The 14062-nt window shown below is 44.6% G+C and overlaps 1 protein-coding gene across 1 annotated transcript in view; it reads right to left on the reverse strand.

The window, feature by feature from the left end:
* The window catches only part of ITGA9 (integrin subunit alpha 9), a 569728-nt gene that overhangs the window by 235202 nt on the left and 320464 nt on the right, over positions 1–14062 (reverse strand). Inside the window, exon 16 of the mRNA XM_077491718.1 lies at positions 10957–11106. Within this exon, the coding sequence (XP_077347844.1) occupies positions 10957–11106 (150 nt within the window). The remainder of the gene's footprint in view (positions 1–10956; positions 11107–14062) is intronic.

Here is a 14062-nt window from a genome sequence, read left to right on the forward strand (position 1 = left end):
CTTCAGGCCATTACCATGTCTGGAAGGCCAGCAAGGAGAGGCAGACAGGCGCGAGCCGATAAAAGAGGGCAAGCAGGCTCTGTGTCTAGAGACAACAGTGCTGGTCGGGGACGCGGTGCATTGTCATCAGCACGTGGCCATGGGACATGCTTGTCCTTCTTTTCTGCAGCTGGACATGTTGAACCGCAACATACCAACGACTTGGTAGAGTGGATGACCAAGCCCTCTTCATCCTCCTCATCCTCTCTCACCCAGTCTCAGGGTAGTAGAAAAGCAGCTGCTAACACATCGTCGTCCCTCCTCTCAATGTCATCATCAGTGACTCCTTCCCTAGACCCACCACGTCCTCCTGAGGAGTCTCCTGAACTCTTTGAGCACAGTGTTGGGTACATGCTCCAGGAGGATGCCCAGTGTTTGGTGGGCTCTGATGATGACACTCAGCTAGAGGAAGGCAGTAGCGTGAGCACAGAGAGAGGGGATGCTCAAGAAGGACAGCAATCTGGCAGTCATGTTCCACAAGCTGCAGCATACTGCCAGGTTTGCTACAGCGATGAAGAGGGAGGGGATGATGAGGGCACTGACTCCACGTGGGTGCCTGGAAGGAGGGAGGAGGAGGAGGAGGAGGAGGAGGCACATGTCCAACGAGGCAGGATGCCCTCCGGGGGCCAGCTTAGGGGCAGCACACCGACTGAATCACACCGCAGAGCTCCGCCTGCGCAGAGCGCTTCCTCTGCGCGTTATTCTAAAAGTTCTTTGGTGTGGGCCTTTTTTGAGACGAGTGCATCAGATCGCACCGCTGCTATTTGCAACATATGTCTCAAGCGTATCTCACGTGGCCAAAACATCAGCCGTTTGGGCACCACATGCTTGACCAGACATATGTTGACCTGCCATGCAGCTCGTTGGCAAGCATACCTCAAAGACCCACACCAAAGAACAAAGCGGACCTCTCCTTGCTCCTCATCAGCTGGCATCTCCAACCCCACTAGACCTTCAGTCCTCTCTGAAACCTGCTCTGAGAGGAATGAAGGTGTAGAATTAGGTGTGTCACAGCCAAGTGCTTCCGGGAACTCTGCTAGTGGTACATCCACGTCCGATTATAGCAGACAAATGTCCCTGCCCCAGCTGCTGGACCGGCGGAAGAAATTTACTCCCAGCCATCCACATGCCCAGCGGTTGAATGCTAGCTTGGCTAAATTGCTAGCACTTCAACTGCTGCCTTTTCAGTTGGTAGACTCGGCCCCCTTCCGTGAGTTTGTACAATGTGCGGTTCCTCAGTGGCAGGTCCCCAAACGCCACTTTTTCTCACGGAAGGCAATTCCGGCTCTCTACCGGCATGTGGAAGGCAATGTCCTTGCCTCGCTGGACAGGGCGGTCAGCGGTAAGGTGCATATTACCGCTGACTCATGGTCCAGCAGGCATGGACAGGGACGTTACCTGTCTTTCACGGCCCATTGGGTCACTCTTCTGGCTGCTGGGAAGGATGCAGGACAAGGTGCAGTAGTATTGGAGGTTGTTCCGCCACCACGCCTCCAAAATGCTACTATTGGTTGTGACACACCTCTCTCCTCCACCCCCTCCTCTTCTTCTTCCTCCATGGCCTCTTCCAGTGCTCTGTCCTCAGAACCAGCGGTGCTCCGTAGGCGTTGCAGGGGCTACGCAAGTACGCAGGCAAAACGATGCCATGCCGTGCTTGCGCTGGTTTGTTTGGGGGACAGGAGCCACACTGGGGCGGATGTTTTGTCAGCTCTGCAGGGGCAGGCCGAGAGGTGGTTGACGCCACGCCAGCTTAAGCCAGGAATGGTGGTTTGCGACAATGGCACCAACCTCCTCTCCGCCCTCCGACAGGGACAACTGACCCATGTGCCCTGTGTAGCTCACGTCCTTAACCTGGTGGTGCAGCGGTTCTTGGGCAGGTACCCCGGCTTACAGGATGTCCTGAAACAGGCCAGGAGAGTCTGTGTGCATTTCCGCCGATCATTTAATGCCTGTGCTCGGCTGGCTGAGCTCCAAAAGGAGTTGAACCTGCCCAAGAACCGCCTTATATGTGACATGCCCACCAGATGGAACTCAACATTGGCCATGCTGCAGCGGCTGCACACGCAGCAGAGGGCCATCAATGAGTACCTGTGCGACTACGGCACCAGGACAGGGTCAGGAGAGCTTGGTTTTTTCTCACCACGCCAGTGGGGCATGATCAGGGATGCATGCACTGTCCTGTCACCGTTTGAGGAGGCCACAAGGATGGTGAGCAGTGACAGTGCATGCATCAGTGACACTATACCTCTTGTCCACCTCTTGGAGCATACGCTGCGTGGAATAATGGACAGGGCACTTGAGGCAGAACAGAGGCAGGAAGAGGAGGACTTCCTTGCCTCTCAAGGCCCCCTTTATCCAGACAGTGTTCCTGCTGTGCCACCCATCACACAGGAAGAGGGTGAGGAGGAGGAAGAGGAGGAGGAGGATGATTGTGTCAGCATGGAGGTGGAGGCTGGCACTCAGCATCAGCAGCAGCAGTCTTATAGGGATGATTTACAGTCCCAAGAAACACGTGGACTTGTACGTGGCTGGGAGGAGGTAGCTGCGGATCATGTTGTCCTTAGTGACCCAGAGGACTCCGGACCGAATGCCTCAGCTAACCTACGCTGCATGGCCTCCCTGATCCTGCAAAGCCTGCGGAAGGATCCTCGTATTCTTCGGATCAAGGAGAGGGACCATTACTGGCTGGCCACTCTCCTTGATCCACGGTACAAGGGTAAGGTTGCCGACCTTATCTTGCCATCGCAGAGGGAGCAGAGGATGAGACATCTCCGGGAGGCCTTGCAGAAAGCTCTGTGCAACGCGTTCCCAGAGACTGGGAGGTCACAAACTCCTGGTCCTGGACAACGTGTTGCTGAGGCATCAGTCAGAAGGAGCGGTGGAGAAGGTGGCCGTCTGACTGATGCTTTCAGACAATTTTTTAGTCCGCAGCCCCAAGGTATGATTGGTTCCAGCACCCATCGCCAGCGTCTAATTTACATGGTGCAGGAATACCTAGGGGCAAGGTCAGACTTGGACACCTTTCCCACTGAAAATCCTCTGGCTTACTGGGTCTTGAGGATGGATCACTGGCCAGAGCTTGCACAGTATGCAATTGAGCTACTGGCCTGTCCTGCATCCAGCGTTCTTTCGGAACGCACCTTCAGTGCTGCTGGTGGCTTCGTTACCGATCACAGGGTGCGCCTGTCCACCGAATCAGTTGATCGACTGACCTTCATCAAGATGAATCAGTCTTGGATCACCCACAGCTACCAAGCACCTGAAGCTGATGTAACCGAATAATTTTTTTTGAAATACCACATCCCTTCAAGACTGCCTATGCTGATGCTGAGTGACTGTCCTGTTATGTTGATTGTCTATCCTCTTCCTCCTCCGCTGATATGTTGGAAGAACATTTTTGGTTCTGGGTGATGCCAGCAGCCCAATTTTTCTGCCCCTGTTTAACAGGGGCGTTTAAGTACAATTTTTGATGCAATGCTTTGCAGCAGGGCTAATTCCTGCAAAAAAACTAGAGTGTATGGCAGAGGTTGCAGTGTGATGGCACCAGTGCCTAAGGCCCAATTTTTCTGCCCCTGTTTAACAGGGACATGTAATTACAATTCTTGATATAATATTTCACAGGAGGGCCCCTTCCTGTGCCCACCCAGAGTAACTGTGAGGACTTATAGTGTTGTGGCACCAGCACCACAACCACCAAAGGTCAATTTTTCTACCACTGTTCAACAATGGCATGTAATTACAATTCTTGATATAATCGTTCACAGCAGGGCGCTCCAGCGGCCACCAAGAGTCACTTTGAGGGCTTACAATGTTGTTGCAAAACCAACACCTTGTTCCGCCATTTCTGCAGAGCATATAGGGCAGGCCCCTACTTTCAAACATCCAATTTACAAACATCTCCTACTTGCAAACGGAAGGAGACAACAGCAAGTGAGATGAAAAAAGATGGACGACAAAACAAATTATACAGGGGTGATAACCCTTCCCTATGTTTTCCAAAAAGCTTAAAGATATTTTTTTTGACTGGAGCTACACTTTAAAAATGTACCGGTTGAAAATGACAAACAGATTCAACTTAACACAACAAACCTACACAGTCCCTGTCTTGTTTGCACCGCCTGTATACTGCTGTTCTGAGTATATAGGGCCTGGGGGCCACACGCATTTCCTTTTTTTAAATATGGGTACAGGGTTCCCCTTAATGTGCGTACAAGACCCAAATAGGCTGGTAATGGGCAGGGAGGGCTACCCATGCCATTTTTCTGAATGATTTTCAACCATATTGCAGGAACCAGATATAACATTAAAACCGCAAGCAGTTTTAAATGGTGTTATTTCCATTTAATGTCATTTTGTGCAGGGACTGTTCTAAACACGGGAAACACGTGGCACTTCACAGGCATACTATATAGACACCCCCCAGGCACCATATTTAAAGGAATATTTCACTTTTTTTTTTCACTTTAATCGTCATTAAAATCAGTGCTCCCGCCAAAACGGTAGTTTTTAAAACTTTTTTTTGCAGTGACCCATGTCCCCTGAGGCAGGAGGCAGATCGCCAAACCCTTTTTAGCATACTATCTTGCATATTAGCCGTTAAAATTAGCACTTTCCAATTCGAACGTTCGAGTCCCATAGACTTCAATGGGGTTCTAACGTTCGTGCCGAACGCGGGGGTCGTTCGCAAGTTCTGGTGCGAACCGAACTGGGGGGTGTTCGGCTCATCCCTAGTTGTGACTTAGATCATCATGTTTGTAAAGTGATTGAGTTTAAGGCTGGGTTCACACTATTTGCGGAGCGGCTCGCAGCAGGGGGTCTGATGTGTCCCTGTTGACTGTTTCAGGGGTGAATCAGGTCTGAATTTTTGCCTGAATTTGGACCTGAAACGGAACCAAAGATGCACAGAACCCTTCTGCAGTATGCATTGTGGCCGTCCTGGAGATGTGTGAACCAGCTCCATTGATAGCCGGTCACACTCTCCTGTCATGCGAATTGGATGCAGGGAATCCTGCATTCAATTTGCATAAGTGTGAACCACAGACATGATTATAGGTCAAGTAGGCAAAACTAAGATTTACTGATACCTCCCTGAAGTGAACATGCCCAGAATTGCTTATTTCTAATCTGGAGAATTGGGCATCTCTGCACATGATCTCTTTCTCTGCCATTAAGGTCTCAGTTGTCTCAACAAAGAGAACTTGTTCCTACCTTAGGTGTGACTGTAACCCAGTTTGGCATAAAGAGTGATTTTTGTGTACCTTTATTACCCCTCCACTGTGAAATGGTAAAGGGGTCTTTATGATACTTTAAAGGCCAACTCCAGGCTCGATTTCCCTCATTTACCACCACCAAATGGAGCACCCCCGACCCTTCCAAAAATAAAAAAATATTCGTATTTATTTATTTCCGAGGTGTCTCTGGTCCGGTCCAGTGATGTCACAGAACCTCTTTAGCCTTTTCAACTTGCAGTGGTGGGTGAATACTAAATGCTGAAGAGAGTACAGCAATGTAATGACCTGACATTGCTCTCAATATTCTTCTTCTATGAGTCTAGTCATGATGCCCTGGAATCACAGGAAGTAGACTGAATGATGCTGGACATAATTTAACCACTTCCAGGGGTGTAGCACTGAATTGTACAGCAGGCAAGGAGATATCACCAGAGAGAAGGTGAATGTAACAACCTGAACTTTTTATTTTATTTTTCAGAGCTGATGGGGACTTATTGCTTGCCGAAGATGGAAATGAGATTTAATAGTTTACTATGGTGCAGTACCAGAGCAGAAACATGTTTAAAAACTTTCAAATAAAAACATAATCCCTCTTCCTTATTCTCCACTTCAGTTAAACAGTTCCAAAGTATTATTCAAATGGTATGTAGCTGTACCCCCATGGGGGCTGCTGTGTTTGTTATCTACCTTTTGTCAGATGGCTCCACTTTTCGATCCCCCCATGCAGTTACATGACACCATACAGTCAGAACTCTGGATTTTATAATGCTTTATTCTGGGCAGAAATTGGTGGGCTGTTCAATAGAGTGTATGAGATGCCCCATTCAACCCCAGTTTTAGGTCAAAAAGGGTACTAATCTGTAGCCGTAGCATTTGTTAGTTAAGTCCCTTATAGCGATCCTCTCCTGGTTCCAATTTCTATTTCAGGCTGCACTTCCAATATGGACAGATAAGCATCACTCTGAATAATGCTGTGGATGTTTACCCCGAAGTCACAGGCCACACTGCCTATTTCCATGACTTGTGTTGTCAAACCTCCATCAGTCCTGGAAAAGTGCTTGATACTGTGTTTCTTGGATACACAGTATTAAGTTACAGGTTAGTCCTACTGGGTTGCACTCCCGTTGCTCTCTCCCAATCAACAGTCCCTGTTCTACTCACACAAAGTCGATTCCCAATTTTCTCCTTCCGTTTAGTTCCTACTTCCTCCTCCTCCTTCATGCTGTCCGGTACATCTCCACATGGGAAGCCCAGTCTTTCTCCAGCGCTACATGCTGACCTCTCCTCCAGGGGCCAGACTTTGGCCTCCCTGGACTCGCCTCCGGCTATCCGGCTCTGGGATCTCTGAACTCCCGCGCCTTCAGCCTTCTACCAGAGGCTCCGGGATCTCTGAACTCCCGGGCCTCCGGTCCTAAACCTCTGGACCTCAAACTCCTCTCCCTCAGAGCATATGACCCCCTTCTTTATGAGAGACTTCCCACTGACCATAGTAATTCATCATTGGTCAATTATCTCACATGGGTTTACTGCCACTCAGGTCTCAGTCTATCCTCTTTTTCCAGCAAAATCTACTGTCAAGCAGATGAGATATCCCTGCGCCCAAGTGTAGGCGGCCACACCCCCTTCTACTCTGACACTCCCATTCCCAAATAAACAACCAGGCCTAGTAAAAAAGTAGGACCCTGGCTAAATTTACCTGTCTCTATCTCCTATACTGTCAAAAAACACCACTAAGCACCTACCTAGAAGTAGAGGGCGCTACAGGTATATTAACCATACTGTGTCTTCTCTTTATTGAGTAATTACACCTTATTCTAAATTTGGAAGTGTGTTACCCCTATGTCATCACTTGGAAGATCATTGCTTCCGAAAGACTATATTTACATTAACTGGTTTGTGGGATAGTGGGAGAGTATACATGCTGTCAAAGATAATAAGTTCATTCATTTAATAGGAACTGTTGTGGTTTACCTTGAATACATTGTATCAGTCAGTAAGTGGGAGGTTATGCACATTGGGATAAGCAAGCAGACATATTAGTTATTGGTTGAAAAGTTATTACAAATAATCTTTCTGTGCACTTCCAAATATGAATAAAAATTGCGGAAAAAACAGGTACATTTTATTATCTTAGTACAAAGTTTTCTAATATTTACTGAAAATATGCAACCAAGTGTGTTTTTTTTTTTGGAAAATTACATTTAATACTATGTATATTCAATGTTCATGAAATGTACTTCTTTGCAAAACAATCTTTCTATATGTAATTTGTTTTCTCATAAAATACTAAACTATTTTAAATTATTTCTATTACACAAACAAATGAATACACCCTTATCCCTAAGCTTGATGACCCTTGGCCAGTAGGTCACTTGCACTTACTATTTTAAACTAATGGACACCATTAGTTAAAACAACCTAATTCCACTTAATACTTTACTTTCACCATACACAGCAAGTAAATTAAATATGTCCAAAGTCATTTACTCATGTTTGCTTCCAAGCTCTAGATATGAATGATTGCTTGCTTCTGTCTCCAGCAGTTGTAAATCAGTAAAGGATGACCCAGCTCTAATATGCAGTAGCTGACCCCTTTAGAAATGATGCTAGAAGTGATCACTCTTCTTATAGCAAAAGTTTGACATCTCAGAATTAAATGCATCCAGCTAATACATATAACTAAACACTATTAATTGTTTTGATGGTAGTATGTCTAAACATAAAATATTAACATCAAGCATCATTTAAAGATGAACTCCAGGCAAACAGATAAATACACAATTAAAGTGTCTTATCCACAAAGGGATTTGTAGTTCTGTCCAGACAGATTGATTATCAATAAGGATGAGCCGAACACTCCCTAGTTTGGTTCAATACCAGAACTTGCGAATAGGGATATGCCGAATACCCCCCTGTTCGGTTCGCATCCAGAACATGCGAACAGGCAAAATATTAGTATGAACACGCGAACACCGTTAAAGTCTATGGGACACGAACATGAATAATCAAAAGTGCTAATTTTAAAAGCTTATATGCATGATATTGTCATAAAAAGTGTTTGGGGACCTGGGTCCCGGGGGGTGTCTATAGTATGCCTGTAAAACGGCGTGTTTAGAACAGTCTGACAGCAAAAATACATTTCTAAAGGAAAAAAAGTAATTTAAAACTACTCACGGCTATTGTCGGTCCGACGATACACATAACAGTTCATTGATAAAAACGGCATGGGATGTACCCACAGGCCCTTCAGGTCTGGTATGGATATTAAGGGGAACCCCGCGCCAAAATAAAAAAATGGCATGGGGTCCCCCCAAAAATCCATACCAGACGCTTATCCGAGCACGCAACGTGGCAGGCTACAGGAAAAGAGGGGGGATGAGAGAGCGCCCTCCCTTCTGAACAGTACCAAGCCACATGCCCTCAACATTGGGAGGGTGCTTTGGGGTAACAGCCCACCCCAAACCATCTTGTTCCCATGTTAAAGGGGAGAAGGGCCTCATCCCCACAACCCTTGCCCGGTGGTTGTGGGGGGTCTCCCGAGCGGGGGGCTTATCGAAATCTGGAAGCCCCCTTTAAGAAGGGGACCCCCAGATCCCACCTCCCATGTGAATTGGTAATGGGGTACAAATGTACCCCTACCATTTCACACAAAAAGTGCCATTAAGGGTTAAAAGACACAAGAGACGGTTTTTGACAAGTTCTTTATTAATTTCGTCTTTCCGCTTCTTCCATTTTCTTTCTTCTGGTCTTCCTTCGGTGTTCTTCTTCCTCCATCTTCTTCTTCTCCATCTTTTTCTCCATCTTAGACATCTCCCAGGCATGATATTTAAAGGAATATTTCATTTTTATTGTTTCAGTTTAACCATTTTTAAAAACGGCAGTTTTTTTGGGAGCAGTGATTGTAATACTTTTTTTGCATTGATACATGTACCCTGGGGCAGGACCCGGGTCCCCAAACACTTTTTATGGCAATAAACTGCATATAAGCCTTTAGAAAATGTAAGTTTTTCATGTTAATGTCCCATAGACTTTAACGGTGTTCCGCTGTTAAATGTTCGCTGTTTGGCGAACACCCGATGTTCTTGTCAAACTTATGTTCGACTCGGACATAGGGCTCATCCCTAGTTATTAATAAGCCACTTTTCTCTGCTTTAACAATAGGGAATATATTGATGTCACCTCCCTGATTGCAGCCTGATAATTGGGCAATAATATAGCAGTGCATTCAGGAAACTTCTGCTAGATGTAGATATATAGAACACCATTTTTTAAATTAATGCATAACTCAGGGGTAGGCAACCTTAGCCCTCCAGCTGTGGTGAAACTACAAGTTCCATGACACATTGCCAGACCCTGATAATCATAGGCATGACTCCTAGAGGCAGAGGCATGATGGGATGATGGGATTTGTAGTTTCATCACAGCTGGAGTGCCGAGGTTGCCTACCCCTGGCATAACTAAATCAAATGGTGTTTTATTATATGCCCAATATTCAGCTTTAAATTGAAATAGGTCCCTAATATGAAAGCGCCAATAAAATAGTTATTTGGAAAAAAAAATAGAAAAGTAAACAGTTGCCTCTCCTTACCTCGTAACACCAGTAAACAACACAATGATGCAGTTCAAAGTGCATGTGACTGATCACTAAGATGCATAAACAAGTAAAGGGCAACTTATTTTTGGGCTGGTCATTGATTAACTAACAAATTTGACTTGCAAACACATGCATTAATCAAGCATCAATTGCAAGTAGTCTACTTGTACTATTTTATTGCTAGAGTGACACATACACATGCAGGTAACTGCCATTCGCTAAATGTTGTCTGAGCACTCAGCAACTACTACATGTATTATATATTTTTCCAATCAATTTATCACAGGTCACACTCACAATTTCTGCAAATAGTTGGGTAGCACATATCAAGTGTTACCTATGTAATTGTATGGATCTTCATTTGGATGAAAAAAGAGGGGTTTAATTTGGATGAATAATGGAAGATACTCAGGGGCCCCTTACAGAATGGAGATAATCTCTGGTAATACCTTGTTTTATTAGCTTGGATTGCTATGTGAACAGACCCCAGCTACCTGAGTAAATGAACTGCCAATAACCAAGGAATTCTAAGCAAGTTTTATTCTATAAAGCTCTAATGAACCAAACCCTTCTGACAGCTAATATGGCTTAAGCCTCGTACACACGATCAGACTTTCGCAGACAAAGCGTCAGACTTTTGTCCCAAGGGCGCGTGTCGTGAACTTGTCTTGCATACAAACGGTACACAATTGTCAGCCAACAAACACGATCGTAGTGACGAACTACGTGGAATTTCAGCTCTTGGGCACCACCCTTTGGGCACCTTCTGCTAATGTCGTGTTTGGTGAGCACTGATTCCAAGCATGCCTGTTTGTACTTTGGACTTTTCTGTGACAGACTTTTGTACACATGATAGGAAAATCTGACAACAGACCCTTGTTCGCCAAAAATGTATAAGCCTGCTAACTAACATTTGTTGGCCGAAAGTTGGACAACAATTGTCTGATGAAGCGTACTAACAGTCAGATTTTAGGCAAACAGTCTGTCATCACACAATTCCCTGACGAAAATCCAATCAGGTGTATGAGGCTTTAGAATCACTATCTACAAGCAGCCATAATACAAAGCTAGATAGTAATTATTTGTCCTTACCTGATTTCTTTGGGCAATTTTCTGTCCCTTTTTCCAGCGAAGTATTGGCTTAAGAGCAGGCAAGTCTCTCTCCTCTTTCCCGGTGACGTGCTCTCCAAGGCTGTATGATGCTTCAAAAACAATAGGTGAAATGACATCTTTTACTCTGCGCTGCAATAGAAAATAAAATAGAAAAAGCTAATTTAGTACTAACAAGAGTATTTAATCCTGACAAAAATGTAAACAGTCTGGTTAACATATGAACAATACAGCAGTGTTTTCTGAACCAGTACTCAAGGGCTGCTTACAACAGTGGCTAAGGCTGGCCATACATTATACAATTTTCATGCACAATTTTCCTTTAGATTTACCAAAACCATATAACATAGGCCAAACCTAAACACTTTCAATTTGTTTGCAATTGGGCAGGCCCTTGCACAACATAGTTGAAGGTTAATCTAAAGGAAATGGAATGAGAAAATTGTTAAATGCATGACCAGCTTAAAGTGTTACTAAACCCAGGACCATTCACTATATCTGGTGTCCCACAGTACACAGAACATTGAAATGCAATTATTTTAGTAAATATAAACTGCAAAATACCTTTTCTCATCAGCAGTATATAGCAGTGTTGTGAATTCTATCAGTGTCTGGTTAAAGCTTGTGGTAAGATTTTTAATTTGTCCTGTGAGGCTGCAGGACCCTTGACCCTCTGTCTGGATAGTGCCGATTGGTCCTGTGTTGATCTCATGCACCCACCCAAGAAAAAAAACTCTCTAGCACTACATACCAAACTGAGCATGTGTAGAGTGACTCCAAATGCTCTGTCTTATCAGGAGATGGTTAGGGGACAGTGGAAGAAGGGAAGGATCAGAGAAGACAGGATCAAACAGCCTTTTTACAGAATGTGGCGGATAAACACTTTAGGTTCCACAGTGAGTATAACAAGCATGCTTTACTGAATATACAGACTGATTTTACTGTTGTGGGTTTAGTAACACGTTAAGGACAGGGATTGTATTATCTACTTAGGGAAAAAGTTACCCAGGCTGTACCACTCTATTCTTACCAAACCTCTCTCACATTGTTTTTAGCAAAAGCTTGAAATAAAACTGTGGGGGTTTTTTTTAGATTAAAAGCTGGTTTAAATTGCTTGTGTATGATCCGCATCTGGCTAAGCTTCAAAGTTAATTTTCAGTCATGTAATGGGGTTACATGAGCAGTCAACTATCAGCCACTTCATGAAAAAATGTAATTTTATATGTAAGCTGTTAGCAACTGGATTGCCATTAATTGCAGGATAATAATCAAATACCCCTAAAACATGCCATTTATTTCCAATGTACCGTAGCCCTGTCATCTCAGAGAACTAAAGAAACTATTCATCTATTCAGACACAAAGACAAATGGGAAACAACCAAAAATGATAATTATTTCAACATCTTATATATAGGTTACCCTCTAAGAAGAAACATGTTTTAAAGCTGCTAAGGACAGATGTACATTTAGCTCAAAAACACTTTTCAGAGGTTCAGGTCCACCTGTCAGTTTTGACGGCGGACCTGAACAGACGCTCCATGCTAGTCTATGGAGCGACGGATGTCAGCGGTGACATGTCCGTTGACATCCGACCTGGTCCGATCCGCCAAAATCAGATGGATGGCCCTACGTCGGGATCCGTCGCTGGCGGATCGGATCGGGTGAGATCCAATGAAAATGGAGATGCTGTCCATTTTCATCCGATCTCTCCAAAGAATCCAGCAGCGCTCGACAAGCCTGCTTAACTGTTTTCTTCATGTACTTCATTTTCCGATTTTTGCTTTTTGGATTTCTGTGGCTCTTAGATGACACTGTACAAGTCTCTATTCCTTTAGCTAAGGCATTCTTACAGCATTTTCTATGCAAAGCATTCAGTAAGATTAGAATCCTGGGTACGTTGTAATATGATCATTTACATTCCTCAAAATACTAGAAAATATATTTTTTTTTAAAAGCTGTCCCCAGATAAAACCAGGAAAGATATGCAAAGAGATTGTTGAATTCAGATTTCAATTCCCAGAAACAATAATAGATAACTTTTCTACATCCTTATATGTAAAATTGCAGACCTAGAAGCTTATATAACACCAGCCAAAGTGTGGTCATAAATGGCCTAATCCTGCCCAGGATCTGACTCAGTAGAATACTTTAGGATCAGGACCCTTGGGGATAATCAAGGAATGACAATAAGCAATGTTTGGACATCACTGCTCAACTTGGTCAATCATTTCCTCAACTAGAAGAAAAAGAGGAAGAAGTTCATGGAGTGTGCCTTATTTCAGACAATCGGATGAGAAGCACAAGAAACAGAGAGAAGTACTGGCACTACTGTGGGTAGGCAGATGTTTCCCTATACACGGTTAACAGAAAGATATTTGCCCAAAAAAGCTTAAAGCGGAGTTCCAACCAAAAGTGGAACTTCTGCTTTAAGCACTCCTCACCCCCTGACATACCACATTTGGAAAACATTTTTTTGGGGGGGGGGGTACCTTTTTTTGTGGGACTTCCTGTCCCACTTCCTGTTTCCTATCTTCGGCCACCTAGGCGACTCCTCCTCTCACCCTAGGCAGCCCCTGCCTGCCAGCAATCTTCTGGGACACAACTCGCACATGTGCAGTGTGCGCCTCACCAGGAAGCCGTAAGCTATCACGGCCGGGTGCCCGCAGTTACCCTGACGGCTCCGAGGAGGGGGAGAGGAGCTAGCCTCCGGGTGGCCACATCGCTGAACTGTGGGGCAGGTAAGTGTTGGTGTATTAAAAGTCAGCAGCTATGCTTTTTGTAGCTGCTGACTTTTAATAAACGAAAAAACGGGTGGAACTCCGATTTAACTCTTCCAACGGACATTTTTTCATACATCCCAACAAGCATGTGCATCCTGACTGGTTAACAATATGATGATCTAACACACCTGAACTGCACTCTTGTTGCGATAGGGTAACTTAGGAAATTAACTTTATTAAAATAACTTTCTCCAAAAAGGAACAGGACTTGGGTAATATAGACAGAACTGTAAATAGACAGCATTTACAAAATTACATCTGTAAAGATCTTTTATTCTTAAGTGCACAGGACATTCATTAGTGAAATA

Source organism: Lithobates pipiens, unplaced genomic scaffold (genome assembly GCF_037356315.1).
Source record: "Lithobates pipiens isolate NorthernLeopardFrog02 unplaced genomic scaffold, aLitPip1_a1.2 Scaffold_19, whole genome shotgun sequence".
Classification (NCBI taxonomy): Eukaryota; Metazoa; Chordata; class Amphibia; order Anura; family Ranidae; genus Lithobates; species Lithobates pipiens.